Genomic DNA, 13,804 nt, shown 5'->3' with positions numbered 1-13,804 from the left:
GTAAACTAACACCCAGCTTGCTTGTGCCACTTGTCTTACACTTTGTGTAACTTGCAGCTTCTGTTTGTAGAAAAGAAGCTTCGGTTGCTTTTTTCAGCTTGCAGCTCAAGGACAATAATCATTAAGCCCAGCCTGACACTTTACCTCTGCTCACACAGACGCTCCCTGCAGGTACAGAGGTTGTTGGCGATGAGGCCACAGCCCTTGAGATGGAATTAGAAGGCCACAGCCCTTGAGATGGAATTAGAACCACTCGTTTTGCCTGCTTGTAAAAACCCACACTATCATCCCCAGTTAGGGGCTGTTCTCACAAAAATAAACAAAGTTCAAAAGCAGCTTTAGCTAAAAGATAGAATTCAGTTTGGCAGGATGCAAGTTACCCTTTCATAGGAATTTCTCAGTATTTGGCAGTTCTGTACACATTTGCTAGGCTTCTGTAACCCTTTCCACAGCTAAGTAGAACCAGCTACACTAGACTAAAATGTGTAAACATAATAAAAGTAAGAAAGGCCAAAGTTAAAAGGCTTCTGAGACTTTTTTTTCCCCCTGTTGCTTCCATAAGACTTGGCACATCTAATACCAGTTCCACTGAAGATCTGCACATTATTCTGCATGAAACCACTGTCACATAAACAAAACCTCCCTCCCAATTTTAGCCTAGGGCCTCCCCTTTTCTCATTTCTCAGGGTATCTGAAAATAAAAGCCTAGCATGTGGGCTTCTCCAAGTTCTTAAACAAACATTAAATCTAATTCTAGATCTGGAGCCCTGCCAGAGCCCAATCTAAACCCAGCTGCATATTCAGCCTGCACCAGCCTAGAAGTCCTACCTGGTATAAGCCAGTCACCGCAGTCTGACCTAAACCAAACTCACAACCACTCCAGCACCTGTATCCGTATCCTAGTGATCACTGATGCTTCGATATCTAAATTTTATGAGGTTATCTGTAAGCAGCAACCCTAAACCTTAATCTAGCAGTCTTTTTTTATTGCACAGAAAAATAGTAAAATAATTCAGTTTGAATTAAAAAAAAACCCAAACCACTTACTAGATCAGGAACTAATAATAAATAAATTACCTTTGGTGACCGACATGCAAAGGCTCATTTTTCAAAGTTGCTGAACACCTACACTGTCATGGATTTTACTGGACATAGGATGGACTGGGAAAAGACATAAGCAGTATCTTTAAAATTACAACATGGAGATGAGAAATCTTTGTTAATACATCAATACAAGTGACTTCTCTAAAGAGAAAAAAATCATGGTTTACAGTCACATCTTTTAAAACAGCCAAACTCCCCAGTTTTCTCATTTTAAGTGCTCCCTGACTTCCTGTTCCCAGCTGCTCTGGTACAGTCAGAGTACAGCCTTTTTTCACCTTTTTATTGTTCCAAGAGGTTGATCCTCATCTCTGCCCATAAGAAGAGAAAGTTGTTTTGGTTTTGGGTTTTCTTAAACATGTATTTTTTGGATTGTCTTTAAATGTTAACATACTTTATGCTCCCATGCATACTTTCCCACAGACTTCTTACAGAAAAGGTCTGCAATTTTAATAAGGACATTAAATGAACACCTTAACTTAGAAATGTAACACATGAATCAAACACGAAGAAACGATTGTTCCTGTGTGGAAAGCGGCTACCCGACAGCAAACACAATCTCAAGAGAATTCTGATAACACTGGGTGATGTAGAAGAAAAGCAGTGATTTCCTCGTGACACCTTTGATATCTTTTTTCTTGGAGATCATCTTCTGGTGTAGTTCTACATCATAGCAATGGTAAGGCTAGACAAAAAGAAGCAGTAGCAAAGGCAAAAAAAAAGTACAAACAGAAGCAAAACAGAATGAGAAATATTCTCATAGATCGTTTACCAACATGACTTTACCCAATTTTAATGAGTGGAGAAACAGCACCTTAAGTTGAGCACTGAAAGGCTGAACCATTGGTTTCAGGCTGTGGGGCGGCAAAGAGTTATCATAGCTATTCTGTCGTTATTCTTTCAAGCTGTGTTTACACAGGAGAATATTACTCTTACTAAGTCCCAAGAAATGGAAGAAAAACCTTGCTCATCAAGGCAATAAACTTTATTGCCAATTTTCAGGTAGAGTGGTTTGTTGACCAACACATGAAACAAAATCAATCAGCCTTACCTTCTGTCTTGCATCTCAGTGTGGAAAATTAATTACTTCTGTAAACTGCTGCTTTAGAGGCTGTTGCCTTTGCGTGTGTACAAATTTTGAAATTATTCTTTATCAAGCTTTAAATTATTTGCTTCATTAAGTTGCAAGTTTGTAAAAGCTGAATACATTCGTTATAACTTTTCTGTTTGCCAAGCAGGGTGTTTTATTTCTTTTCTTAAACACCATGGCTTGACATCATGGAGATAAATGGACAGATAGGAGCACAAACAAGAAGGAAATACTGAGTTATTGGGTATGGCCAACATCTGTGCTTTAAAGCTACACGACACCCCACGAACAACACTTACATTTGGACTTGAGTAGTCATAATTTCCCAGATCCGTGGTTGCCAACAGTTAGAGGCTGGAGGAAAATGGTTAAAATTCCCCACCCAGGCACTGTTGTGACACCATCAAGTACCAATCATAGAGCTGTTCTTCCCATCAGTTTTAGTTCAATCACCTATGCAGGGAATACTTGGGAAAACTATATTTGTCACACCATAAGAGCTCTTGGCTTTGCTGGTATCACAAATGACTGGTTTGAAGATACATAACAGTGGTGGTGGGGATGAAACTGTCCAGTTTTGGTGGCTGTTTTTCTACAAATCACTTTGCCAAGTACTGAGAGAAGTAAAGTAAGTACAAGCGTACTTCAAGTTACTGGAAAGCAGTGATATTTTTGCCAAACCCAATTGTGTACTTCAATTTAAGATTACACTTTGATTTAAAAATAAATAAATACAATCATCTCTGCTCAGTTCACATACTGCCTTACTAAGAAACTTAGTGCATACTGTTTTGCCTATCATGAATAGCTATATTAATATTTATGCTGGTGTAATTTGTATTCTTGCAGACTTACATCACCAAGTCCTGTGGTTTCTAGCAGTAATTTTAGTTATATTAACACAGCTAATCCAACAAAGATCAAATAACCAATCAGAGTTAACGAAGTTCAAGAAAAAATTGAGCCCTGCAAAGTGAGGCATGAAAGTGTCACGCTAAGAACTAAAATAACGAACAGTGAGCAGTGTTGCAAAACAAGCAGTAGGTGGCAGAAAGTGTCTACTGAAGCATAATTCACAATAAATGAACCAGAGAACTCCCTCAGATGCTAGCATCCCAACAGAACAGCTATAGAAACAACCTTCACATTATTATTATTTATGCTGTTATCACTCTCACAGCGCACAGAATAAAACCAGATAAATACGCTGTAGCCATTTTCCAAGAAGAAACAAATATTTGTCTTATGAACATGGCAAAAGTACCACTATCACTGAAAAAGCCAGAGAAACCAAGATTCCCCAGTCAGCAACAGTAATTCCTAAATTTGTAGAACCTTACAAGATAAAAATTCAGACAGTTACTGCACAGTTAGCTGTCTTGCTGCTGCTGCTGCTATGACTTGATAGGTTTAAAACAATTAAGCATACAGAGAATGAAAGGAACAGTACCAAGAGACTGTTTTAAAGCTGTCATTTTATCTTTTTTTTTAAAAAAACGCAACTAGCTGCACCTCCTCATGTGGACAGAATAAAAATCAGTAAGAAAATGTCTTATCACTACCACATTTATCTACTTGATAAGTCATTTTTTATAAAATCAAGCAAGACTAAATGAATACAGTAACAGAATTACTCCTCTAACTATGCATATTAACGCAAACATACAAGTTTAAATGCCAGTATCATTACATTCATACAGTGTAGCATTTAATTTCTATGCATTGAGCATTCAGAAGAAAAAGATCCTTTAAAGGTAATTGTAACTTTGACTGAAATAATTTGAGATGATTAATAAGAGAAAAACTTAAGTAAACTGACCAAACTCCTCCCTATATATGCTAATTCCCCCCTCCCCTTTGTTACAGAAAAATCATTTATTAAAATTAGTCCCTATTCATACAAAATCCAGATTTTACTACAATTTAATGGGAAACGTTACCAATTACATTTTTACATATCTGTATGGGATTCCTCAGACAAGCACTGCAAGCTTTGGTTCCTTTGACCAGAAATTATTCCAAAGAAATTCTGAAATACGCAACAGCAAAAGCATCAATCTATATGCTTAGAATTCTGTATTTACAGTAAAAGTAGCCATGATTTTTTAAACTAAACTATCCCCTTCCCCTGCAGTTCTTTGAAAGAAAAACCCCACAGTTCTTCACAGAAAAGAGACCACAACTTGAAACACCAAACCAGATTCTAGATGAGGGAACACAAATTAAGAAATATCAGAGAAATTTAATCCCAATTTGGATACTGAGGTATCCGGTGCCATGTTATACTTTAATAAGAACTATTTAAATTTCCAGAAACTTATTTTTAAATTACATTACAAAATATGATATTTAAACAATATTGAGTTATATACATTCTGCTCCAAAAATGGACTGTGGAAATTCTTTACATTTCTCTTAGAAATACATACAAACCACAGCACAAGTCAACAAGCCACTGGCAATTAACAGACAGAAGTCACTTAAAGGAAAAATACCTGTGGAAAGTTTGAATCTATTTACCGCTTCAGTAACAGCATTTCAGTGTTTCTTCAGACTACCTTAAATAGTTTGTTCTCCTGGCCCTAAAGCATTATCCCAGTCTAACTTGCAGGTTGGGTGACTCATTAGAGCACATCCTTCACCGAAAAAGATGACAAATGTTAAGAATAGGAAACCAGGAGTTCAGAAGATTGTAATACAGTGGAGTCCAGGCAGATGTGCCCTGTTGTAAATCATCAAAAAGGGAAGAAAAAGAAATATGGATTGCGCCCCTCTGATAATGTACCACACATTTTATGTAAAACTTGACATAGCTCACTCTTCCTCTTACTTCAAAGACCACCACTTACACTACGATTTAAAAAATGAGACAGGTCTAAAATAAACAGTTTGTTAGACTGTGGGAACAAATTGTTTAAAGCTCTTTAACCAGTCTAGACAACATACACCAAGTGCTGCAAGAAAACAATTACATTCAGAGAAATGAGTATCAACCTCCATTCCACATTTATCATCAGTATACACTAATAATCATCGATTTGGGTGAGGACAGTGCAACAAAAAATCTCTCGTGTAGCCCCAAAGTGCAAATTAATAGTTCTTTGAGGAAAAAAAATTAAATGCAGTTGTCTCTCCTACAGGTAACTGCATCTCACATGAAAGAAATCATTTAGTTTTGGTTGCATTTTATTTGTGGAAGCATAAATTCATTCATCTTTGCATTGTGCACACACCAGTTTTGAGAATCTTTAATGTTCCATTTAATGAATTCAGCTGGGAAACTATTCAGAAGTTACTTTAAAGCTGTTCTTAAGTTATTTTGTGATAAAAAATGAAGTCTGCTGCAATAAAGTGAGCCTTCAGGCAAATACATTGGAGGTTTCTTCAGTTTAATAGAGATGGACCGAACTAAGGCTGCACAAAAAGTCAGTATTTATGAGCCAGGGCATCGAAAAGACCCCTCAACTACCTGAATGAAAGCAGTTTCAGTGAAACAGGTGGCCATTGAAGTCTGAGGAGGACAGCTGAACTTTAATTAGTATTCTGTATTTTGTCTGAAAAGCACATATGCTAGTCACCAAATATCTCTCAGACACCAGAACAACAGATGAAAAAAAGAGATCAGTATTTCAAACTGTGATGTCCTATATACATACGTATTAAAAAAATTAACTTACATTGTAATATCAGACTGCATAGCATTACGAAAGAAGGCAACTTGAGTGGCTGAAATGAAAAAATTTGTATGTTACCAACTCTATAACTACCATTCTGGAAATTCTAATATCATAAGGTAGACTGTTACTAGTAACTGCTACAGTCCAGTTGAAGCCGTCTGCTTTAGATCCAGAGAATGCAGAAAAGATTAATTCAGGCAAGTTGTTGCATGCTCTGCTTTCACGTCCTCCTAGCAGGTTTTGCCGTTAACTGCTTCTCTCTCTCAAGTTCCTTCTCACGTTGCTGTTCTCGTTCAAGCTCTTCCTTCTGCCTCTTCTGTTGTAACTTAAGTGCTCTTTTCTGAACAGAAAAAACAAGAAAATAATTGTAAGTTTTAAAGATGTATTTAAGCTGGAGCTAGAAACAGAATCTCTCCCATTCTCTTAACCTTATTTGCTCTAATCCACCCTGCTTACGATCCAGTGTTGCATAAGCTGTTCATTTTTCCTTCTTCCCTCCCAGTTCCATCTTAATGTTGAGAAACAGCAAATCTCATCTACACTGGAAAAACACAAACTAGATTCCCTTCAATCTCACCAAGCCATCCTTTGTGTACATGGGACAAGGTGTGTACTCTGCAATTTGTTGTCTCCAAGACAAAATCCTTTTGCTGAACACACCGAATGACTGATCTTGCCAGGACATAACCAGAGGCTGCCTATATAGCATGAAGTCAGTGAATTATGTCACTGTTAATATTACATTAACTAGAAGGAGAAATTCTTACATTTATGACAATCTAGTTTTCATTAAGCAGGCACAGAAACAACAAAGAGATGCAGGTGGAATGGAGCAAATTAAGTGACAGAACAAAGCATGCCCCTTATACCACCCAAACACCATGATGACATTGAGATTTACTAGCAGGTCAGATGCCTAAGTATCTGGAGCACAGGTAGTGAAAGTTTAAAGACAAACATGTCTTGGTCCTACTGAAAAACATCCATTTAAGAAAAGAAGTGAAGATTCTATTTTAATCAGAACTTTCAGCATGCATCCAAAATTAAAGTTAGATATTTAGTTATGTATTGTTGACTTTATGTTGGAAAGTAAAAACATTCACCCTACTCACTTTTAACTTTGATGTCTTTTCATGGAGCATCATCATATCATTTCTAATATTCACTAACTTGCTGTGATAGTGTTTAGCTTCTGAAAACTTAAAAACCACAACAGTTAAAGCAGTGACTGTCAGCTTGGAATAGTTGTTTTATACAGGTACACAGCAAAACAACAATCAAAAACATAGTGGTTACTACAACAGATTGATAATGGATTAAAGATGTTCAAGTTTACGTATAAAGTTTACATGCTACATGTATTAATATAGAAACCTACCACATCTCAACAGGTACACCCAGAAATCTACTGAACTAAGATTCATTAAACAGAATAAAAATATTAACATTTTATGTACTATTTATCAGTGTTTCATGCACCCTCCCTGCTAGTGTGGGGAGATGCACAGAGCTCATAGTCCTACCAAAAAGTAGCACACATTTGCTTTGGCTACTGGTTTTGAACAACTAGACTTATTACCACTGACTGATGGAGCCTGCTCTTTCTTCCCAGTGCCCTCGCTACTTATGGGAAACATGCTGGTTCCACACCCTCGCCAGCAACAATTTGTCCCAAAGATCTGAACTGGTTGGTTCTCTTCCTATAGGTCATTAAGAACAAGGATAATATGCAAGCTGCTAGTAACTGTTCAGCAAGAAAACATACACTGGTAGATACTTAAGAGAGCATTAACAGTACTCACCAAGGCATCAATATCAAGAATGTAGTTACATTCCTTGAATTTAGAAATCTCTTGTTCTAATGTGTCTAGTAATACCACTTGGTTCTGTCTAAAACAAAAAAAAAAGATGCATAAAACCAAAGTAAGGCAGCACACGTGCTTTTCAACCAGCCCTTTAAATAAATACCACTTTGGATCATAACAATATAAATACATTCTTCCCAATATCAGATTCCTCTTGCACACTGCTAGGTGATTTCAATAAAGACACAAGCAAATGGTTCTATAAAAATCCCAGCTGAGTACACACAAAGTCAGCTGGCATCATCCAGTGTGATAAGATATCCAGGATAAATATCTGAAAACCCCCAAGAGACACTCTGCAGGCTGCACTAAGTAAACACCCGAGGTTGAACAAAGGGAAAAACTACCAGCTCTTGACTTTCCACTCAGCTGCCCCTGCGTCACGCTGCAGGACAAAGCTATTTCTGTAACAGAACCTGCATGGATTGATGCTTATTAAGGGCCCTCCATCCCACATCAACCTGATAAAATCTTTCCAGACACAGGCTGTCCTTAGCAGCAGCATATCCATCATGAAACCCAGCAGCAGCATGCATCGTGAAACCCAAAACAATGTACCCTACGTAACCTGAGAAGGCTCTGCATACCGCCCTTTCAAAGATCTTTACATGAATGGCAGATCCAGTCTGCATCCGAATATAAACTATTCTCAGTTATCAGCAAGATACCAATGAACACAGAATTCTTATCTGTTTAGCTCCTTAATATACCTTCCAAGGCTAACTTTTCCAACACCTTTTAGAGGCTGGACAACAAATATATCACACTACAAGCTGCTCTGAGGATAAACTGCATCTCTGTAAACAAAATAAATCTAGCTTTCAACAGATTTTCCACTACAAAAGTGAGCAAACACTTAAGAAACCTGCATGTCTTCTGCTGTACCTGCCTTTGGGTATTTTAGTGTTCTCGCATTACGTTTTCTTCACACAAAGTTCTGGGGAACTACACTGTAGCCTATACACCTGCAGCACAGCGGCAAAACACTCAACTATTCAGGTTGCCGCAGTCAGAGCACAGAAATGTTAAAATAAATTATATCCCAGTTACAGGGAGCTAAAACGTTCTATTCAAAAAAGTAGCAAACAGGATATGCCCATAGAAGAAGTTGGTTTTAAAAATTTGCTTACGTAAGTTCCTGTAGTGCTGATTTTGATCGCTGGAGATCAGGCAGATAATGAGAAATCAATCCTTCAGTTAGCTGCTCCACAGCTTTCTCATCTATCAAAGGCAGATCTTCTACTACTCCTTCATCTGGAGATGCATCACTAAGACCTACACCAAAGAAAGGCAAGTATCAGCATGCACATCAAGTTTCACCTAGAACAACTAAATATTCCTGTTGAAAAATTTAAAGCGTTTTCACACTGAAGGTGTAATTCTTAGCACTTCATCAAGTAAGCTCTGCTTCCTTTCTCCTTCCTCTCTTTACCTCTCTCTTATAGCCAGTCCTATACCATTTGATCTGAACAATAGTTTTATCTGAATGCCAGCAAAACATAAAGAGGAAAATAAGAGTATTGCAAAGAGATGTTATAAAAAAAAATTCCAAGCCCTCCAGTCCACTGAAGAAAAAAAAGGTGTAGTATCAGTTGTGGCTACATACTCAGCATTGACGGGGCCACAGCACAAATACTGTGCTGCTTTGGGCCCCTCACTACAAGACTCTGAGGTGCTGCAGTGTGCCTAGAGGAGGACACTGAAACTGGAAAAGCACCTAGAACACAAGTCTTATTAGGGGCAGCTGAAGGAAATACAGTTGTTTAGCCTGGAGGAGGCTGAGGGGAGAACTTATCACAGTCTATAGCTGTCTGAAAGGAGGTTGTAGCGAGGTGGGGGCTGGTCTCTTCTCCCAAGTAATAAGTGACAGGGTGAGAGGGAATGGCCTCAAGTTGTGCCGGGGAAAGCTGAGATTAGATATTAGAATCATAGAATCACCAGGTTGGAAAAGACCCATCAGATCATCGAGTCCAACCATTCCTATCAAACACTAAACCATGCCCCTTAGCACCTTGTTCACCTGTCCCTTAAACACCTCCAGGGAAGGTGACTCAACCCCCTCCCTGGGCAGCCTGTTCCAGTGCCCAAAGACCCTTTCTGTGAAAAATTTCTTCCTAATGTTCAGCCTGAACCTCCCCTCGAGGAGCTTGAGGCCATTCCCTCTTGTCCTGTCCCCTGTTACTTGGGAGAAGAGCCCAGCTCCCTCCTCTCCACAACTTCCTCTTAGGTAGTCGTGGAGAGCAATGAGGTCTCCCCTCAGACTCCTCTTCTCCAGGCTAAACACCCCCAGCTCTCTCAGCTGTTCCTTATACGGCCTGTTCTCCAGCCCCCTCACCAGCTTCGCTGCTCTTCTCTGGATTCACTCCAGAGAATTTAGGAAATTTAGGAAAAGTTTCTTTGCAGAAAGGGTTCTCAGGCACTGGAAGGGCTGCGCAGGGAGGTGGTGAAGTCACTATCCCTGGGGGTACTTGGAGTCAATGATCTGAAAGGTCTCTTCCAACCAAATGATCCCCTGAATCGGGAACTCCTACACATCGACACCCGCCACCCTCTGCTCTCCAGCCCAGAGAGAAACCCGGCTCTACCACCTCCCCGGTCTCAGCCCCCGCTGAACACCGCTCGCCGCACGCCGAGCTCGCCAGAACTCGGTTCCTGGGCTGTCGAAGCACAGAGCGCTCGGGCTGGGCTGTCCCGGACCCCCCGCCGCCCCCGTACCCAGCGAGCGAGCGGCGTCGCCCGCCGCCTCCCCCCGCTCCGGCCTCCCGGAGAGGCTCATGGCCAGGCCGCACCATGGAGACCCCGCGCTAGAGGCGGAAGTGACGTCGGCAACGCGCCGGGGGGGGGGCGGGGCTTCCGGCGCCGCGGAGGGGCCAGAGTTACGCACACAGCGCCCGACTCAGGCATAGAGAAAGGGCGAGAGTTACGCAAAGAGCGCCCGAGTTACGCACACAGCGCCCGACACAGGCATAGAGGCGAAGGGACCAGAGTTACGCAGAAAGCGCCCGAGTTACGCAGAGAGCGCCCGAGTCCATGGGAATCATGCAGATCATCCACCAGTTTCAGCTTCTTTTCCTTAGGAAACACAGTTCTGAGGACTAGTTCTGCTTGCATCTGTCTGTATCTCTCCCAACAGTCTGTCAAATCGATCAGAATTTACAAGTTTGTATTTTACTTTTTCATGAAAAAGGAAAAAACCACTTCTGTGGTATGGTAGGATTTATATTTTGTGTCACTTTTCTCTGTAAAGGTCTTCTCAGGAAAGGCAGACGCGAGCGTGGGAAGAAACCAAGCAAGGAAGCAGTCAGATAGTGTTGGAATGCAGGACTTGCACAAAATCCCAAAACTTCAAGATTAAATTAAACTCCAGTATTCCCACTAATGCTTTTCAGAAACACGTCAAGGCAAAAAAAGGACTTTTGAGATGACCTGTTGTCCTTAAAAGTGGCATTTTTAATTACAAGGTTGCTGCAAATTAGTGTTTTTCTTCCTCTACATGTTCCAATGAACTGTTGATAACAATTACGTCACTAGTCTGTCATCAGATTAGAAACTCACCTATTTTTCTCTCTTCTGCTTTTGCTTTAAAAAAGAAGCATCCATGGCCTGGTCTGAAGACAGATTGCAACAACAGGAACTTGTCAATTAATTAAACAAACTCAATCACATCCTCGATTATAACTGGTTAGCAATTTTCCTTGAAGTTTCTGTCAGCAGGAAAAAAAAACCAACTTTTTTTTTTTTTGCAAGTTTCATTGGGAAAGACTTTTCAGCTTCCAGATGAAATTTTTAGTAAGAACAAGTGAGATAATCACTGTGAAATATGCAGTCTCATTTGAGATGTGGGAGTTTCAGATTTGTGCTCCTGCTCTGCCTGTTCCAGGCTCTCCCACGACTTGCAGAAATAGACTGAGGACTGGAATATAAAATTGGCACCTGTTTTTCCAGACAAGTTAAAATTTAAGTACTTATCAACCCAAATGCTCCCAAAAAGAGATTGCTAGAAAGCATCTCTTGTTCCTTTTCCTCTACAAAATGTCCTCTGTTTCACAGCAGCTATTTCCCAACTGCATTGCCAAGTTCGTTATCCTGTGAAGGATTAGGTAAGGTTCTATTCTAAGATAAAAAGACATTTGAAGAGTAAGTGAAGTGAAACCTATAATAACAAACATAAACATTTAATTAAACTAATGAAAAGCACAGTTATTTGCTGATCTAAATATTTAATTTCAAGGAGTTGTGCAAAATCTAACACTACCACTGTTATCTACAAATATAATACTATGTAACAACAAGCTCCATATCTATGGAGCCATACAGTGAAATAGCTTTAATTAATCAGAAAGAAAATCATGCTGAGGACCTCTCTATAACTAGGTGAATTGGATTTATAGTCCCCACACAAGAACAGAGCTACTCAAAGGAGGCTACGAAGAACCTGGACTCTAGCTGATGTCTCTTCTACCCATCTCTGGGCAACACTGTCACCTACACATTCTGGGTTTTATTGCTGTAACTTATTTAAACAGTTAGATACATAGGAACTCCCCCTCCCCCTGACCCTAGAAATATGAGTAAAAGCAAAACAAGTTTGCTTGAATTGTATAGCAAATAGTTTTAAACCATTCGCTTTGCTGTATGACTTCAGGGATGACAGTATGAGAAGGAAATATCTCACATTAATAGGTAACTTCTTAAAGGCTCTCTGTGCTTATTAAATAAACAAGACTACAAAGAGAGTACAGCCTTAGCTGTCAGAGTAAAGTGATGGTGTGTCACAAGCCAGACTTTTCTCTCCTTGCACGAGGGACAGCAGAATGAAGCATGAGCCTGTTCTCCGATCCCTCAATACAAAGCCCAACACAAACAGTTCTTTTTGCTAATGCGTATATTTTAATTCCAGCCCATTTCAAGGACTCAGTTCATTATCTGGCCTCAAACCCTGCTGGGGGAATTACGAAGTGGGTGAAAGGGCTGGGGATGGCACCTCTTTAGCCACCTGAATAATCTGAGATTACACGCTCAGGACAATGGCCACACTGCAGAGTGTCAAGGGAGCTTGGAAAAAGCATGATACTGGGGTGGGTTTTTTTGGACATCATTACAGAGAACAATAAGCAGTCTCCACCCAAGACCAGTTTTCGACGCAGGGCACCTCTCCTGCAGGGCCAGTTCCAAGAAGGTGCTTGCTCCGCGTCCCACGGTGCCTCCCTGATGTGTGCCAGAATCTGCTATCAGCCCCAGACCAGAAAGGGAGTGCCCTTCTCCAGCATCTAGCAGTTCCATACAACTCTCTCTGTTCTTTACTTAGTAACTTCCTCCAAACAGGTCAAAACACAGGATATGCACTTTTCCTCAGGCAGGCGTGTTTTTCCAGAAATGTTGATGACTTAGGGAACTGACTGACACAGAAACAAAATTTGGGTACAAACTGACTCTTAAGTATGTGGAGGCTGGAAATGGGAAGAACATTTCTAGCAGTCAGACCGGCAAGGAGGGGAATAAACCCTCAACAGAAGTAATAAAGGCAAAAATCTAATTACTTCTAAATTAGAGGGCAGCTATGAAAGAAATTATATGACAGCAGAGCCTTTGAGGTCGTTTCTTCCTATATCCTTTAAGGAATGTTCTGAACCATGCATGCGACTGCCTACAATAGAACACTGCCCTAAGGGGGTTACTGAAAATGGTGGGAAGAGCTGTGCCTTTTACAGTGATGCTGTGGGAAAACAGACTCAATAATCAATGCCAATTTGATTATTAAGTAAGGGATTCTTCAATGCGACACAGGGCATGCAGGGGATAGCTCCACCTAATGTGCGTGGAACACCCAGTTCCATTCACAAAGGCTATAAACAATCAAAGCACACATATTCATCACTTTTCCTGGAGCAGATGTGTCTATTAGAATCAGTTCCCGGAATTTACTTACATAAGTTTCCTCTCCTTGGCTCACATGCTCTGTCCTCTGGGGGTCTTCTTCAGGGGTCTCTGGATGAAGGCTGTAGATCTTCCTCACAGCTGAACTTTTCAACTCTCCTTCTTGTGCATGCTCTTAGACTCCTTGGGCACCT

General features: G+C 40.3%; 1 protein-coding gene across 1 annotated transcript; it reads right to left on the bottom strand.

The window, feature by feature from the left end:
• Positions 1–1,536: 1,536 nt before the first annotated feature.
• On the bottom strand, positions 1,537–10,551 carry BLOC1S6 (biogenesis of lysosomal organelles complex 1 subunit 6). Its single transcript, XM_069867020.1, has 5 exons — positions 10,449–10,551; positions 8,864–9,008; positions 7,671–7,758; positions 6,981–7,067; positions 1,537–6,208 (listed from the first exon to the last, which is right to left on the bottom strand). Exons 1-5 carry the CDS (start codon positions 10,507–10,509, stop codon positions 6,089–6,091), a joined length of 501 nt encoding a protein of 166 aa, XP_069723121.1. The 5' UTR covers positions 10,510–10,551; the 3' UTR covers positions 1,537–6,088.
• Positions 10,552–13,804: the final 3,253 nt, after the last annotated feature.

The sequence above is a fragment of the Phaenicophaeus curvirostris genome, chromosome 12 (assembly GCF_032191515.1).
Source record: "Phaenicophaeus curvirostris isolate KB17595 chromosome 12, BPBGC_Pcur_1.0, whole genome shotgun sequence".
Lineage (NCBI taxonomy): Eukaryota > Metazoa > Chordata > Aves > Cuculiformes > Cuculidae > Phaenicophaeus > Phaenicophaeus curvirostris.
Note: the sequence above shows the minus strand (reverse complement) of the source record. Positions and strands in the feature narration are given on the sequence as shown.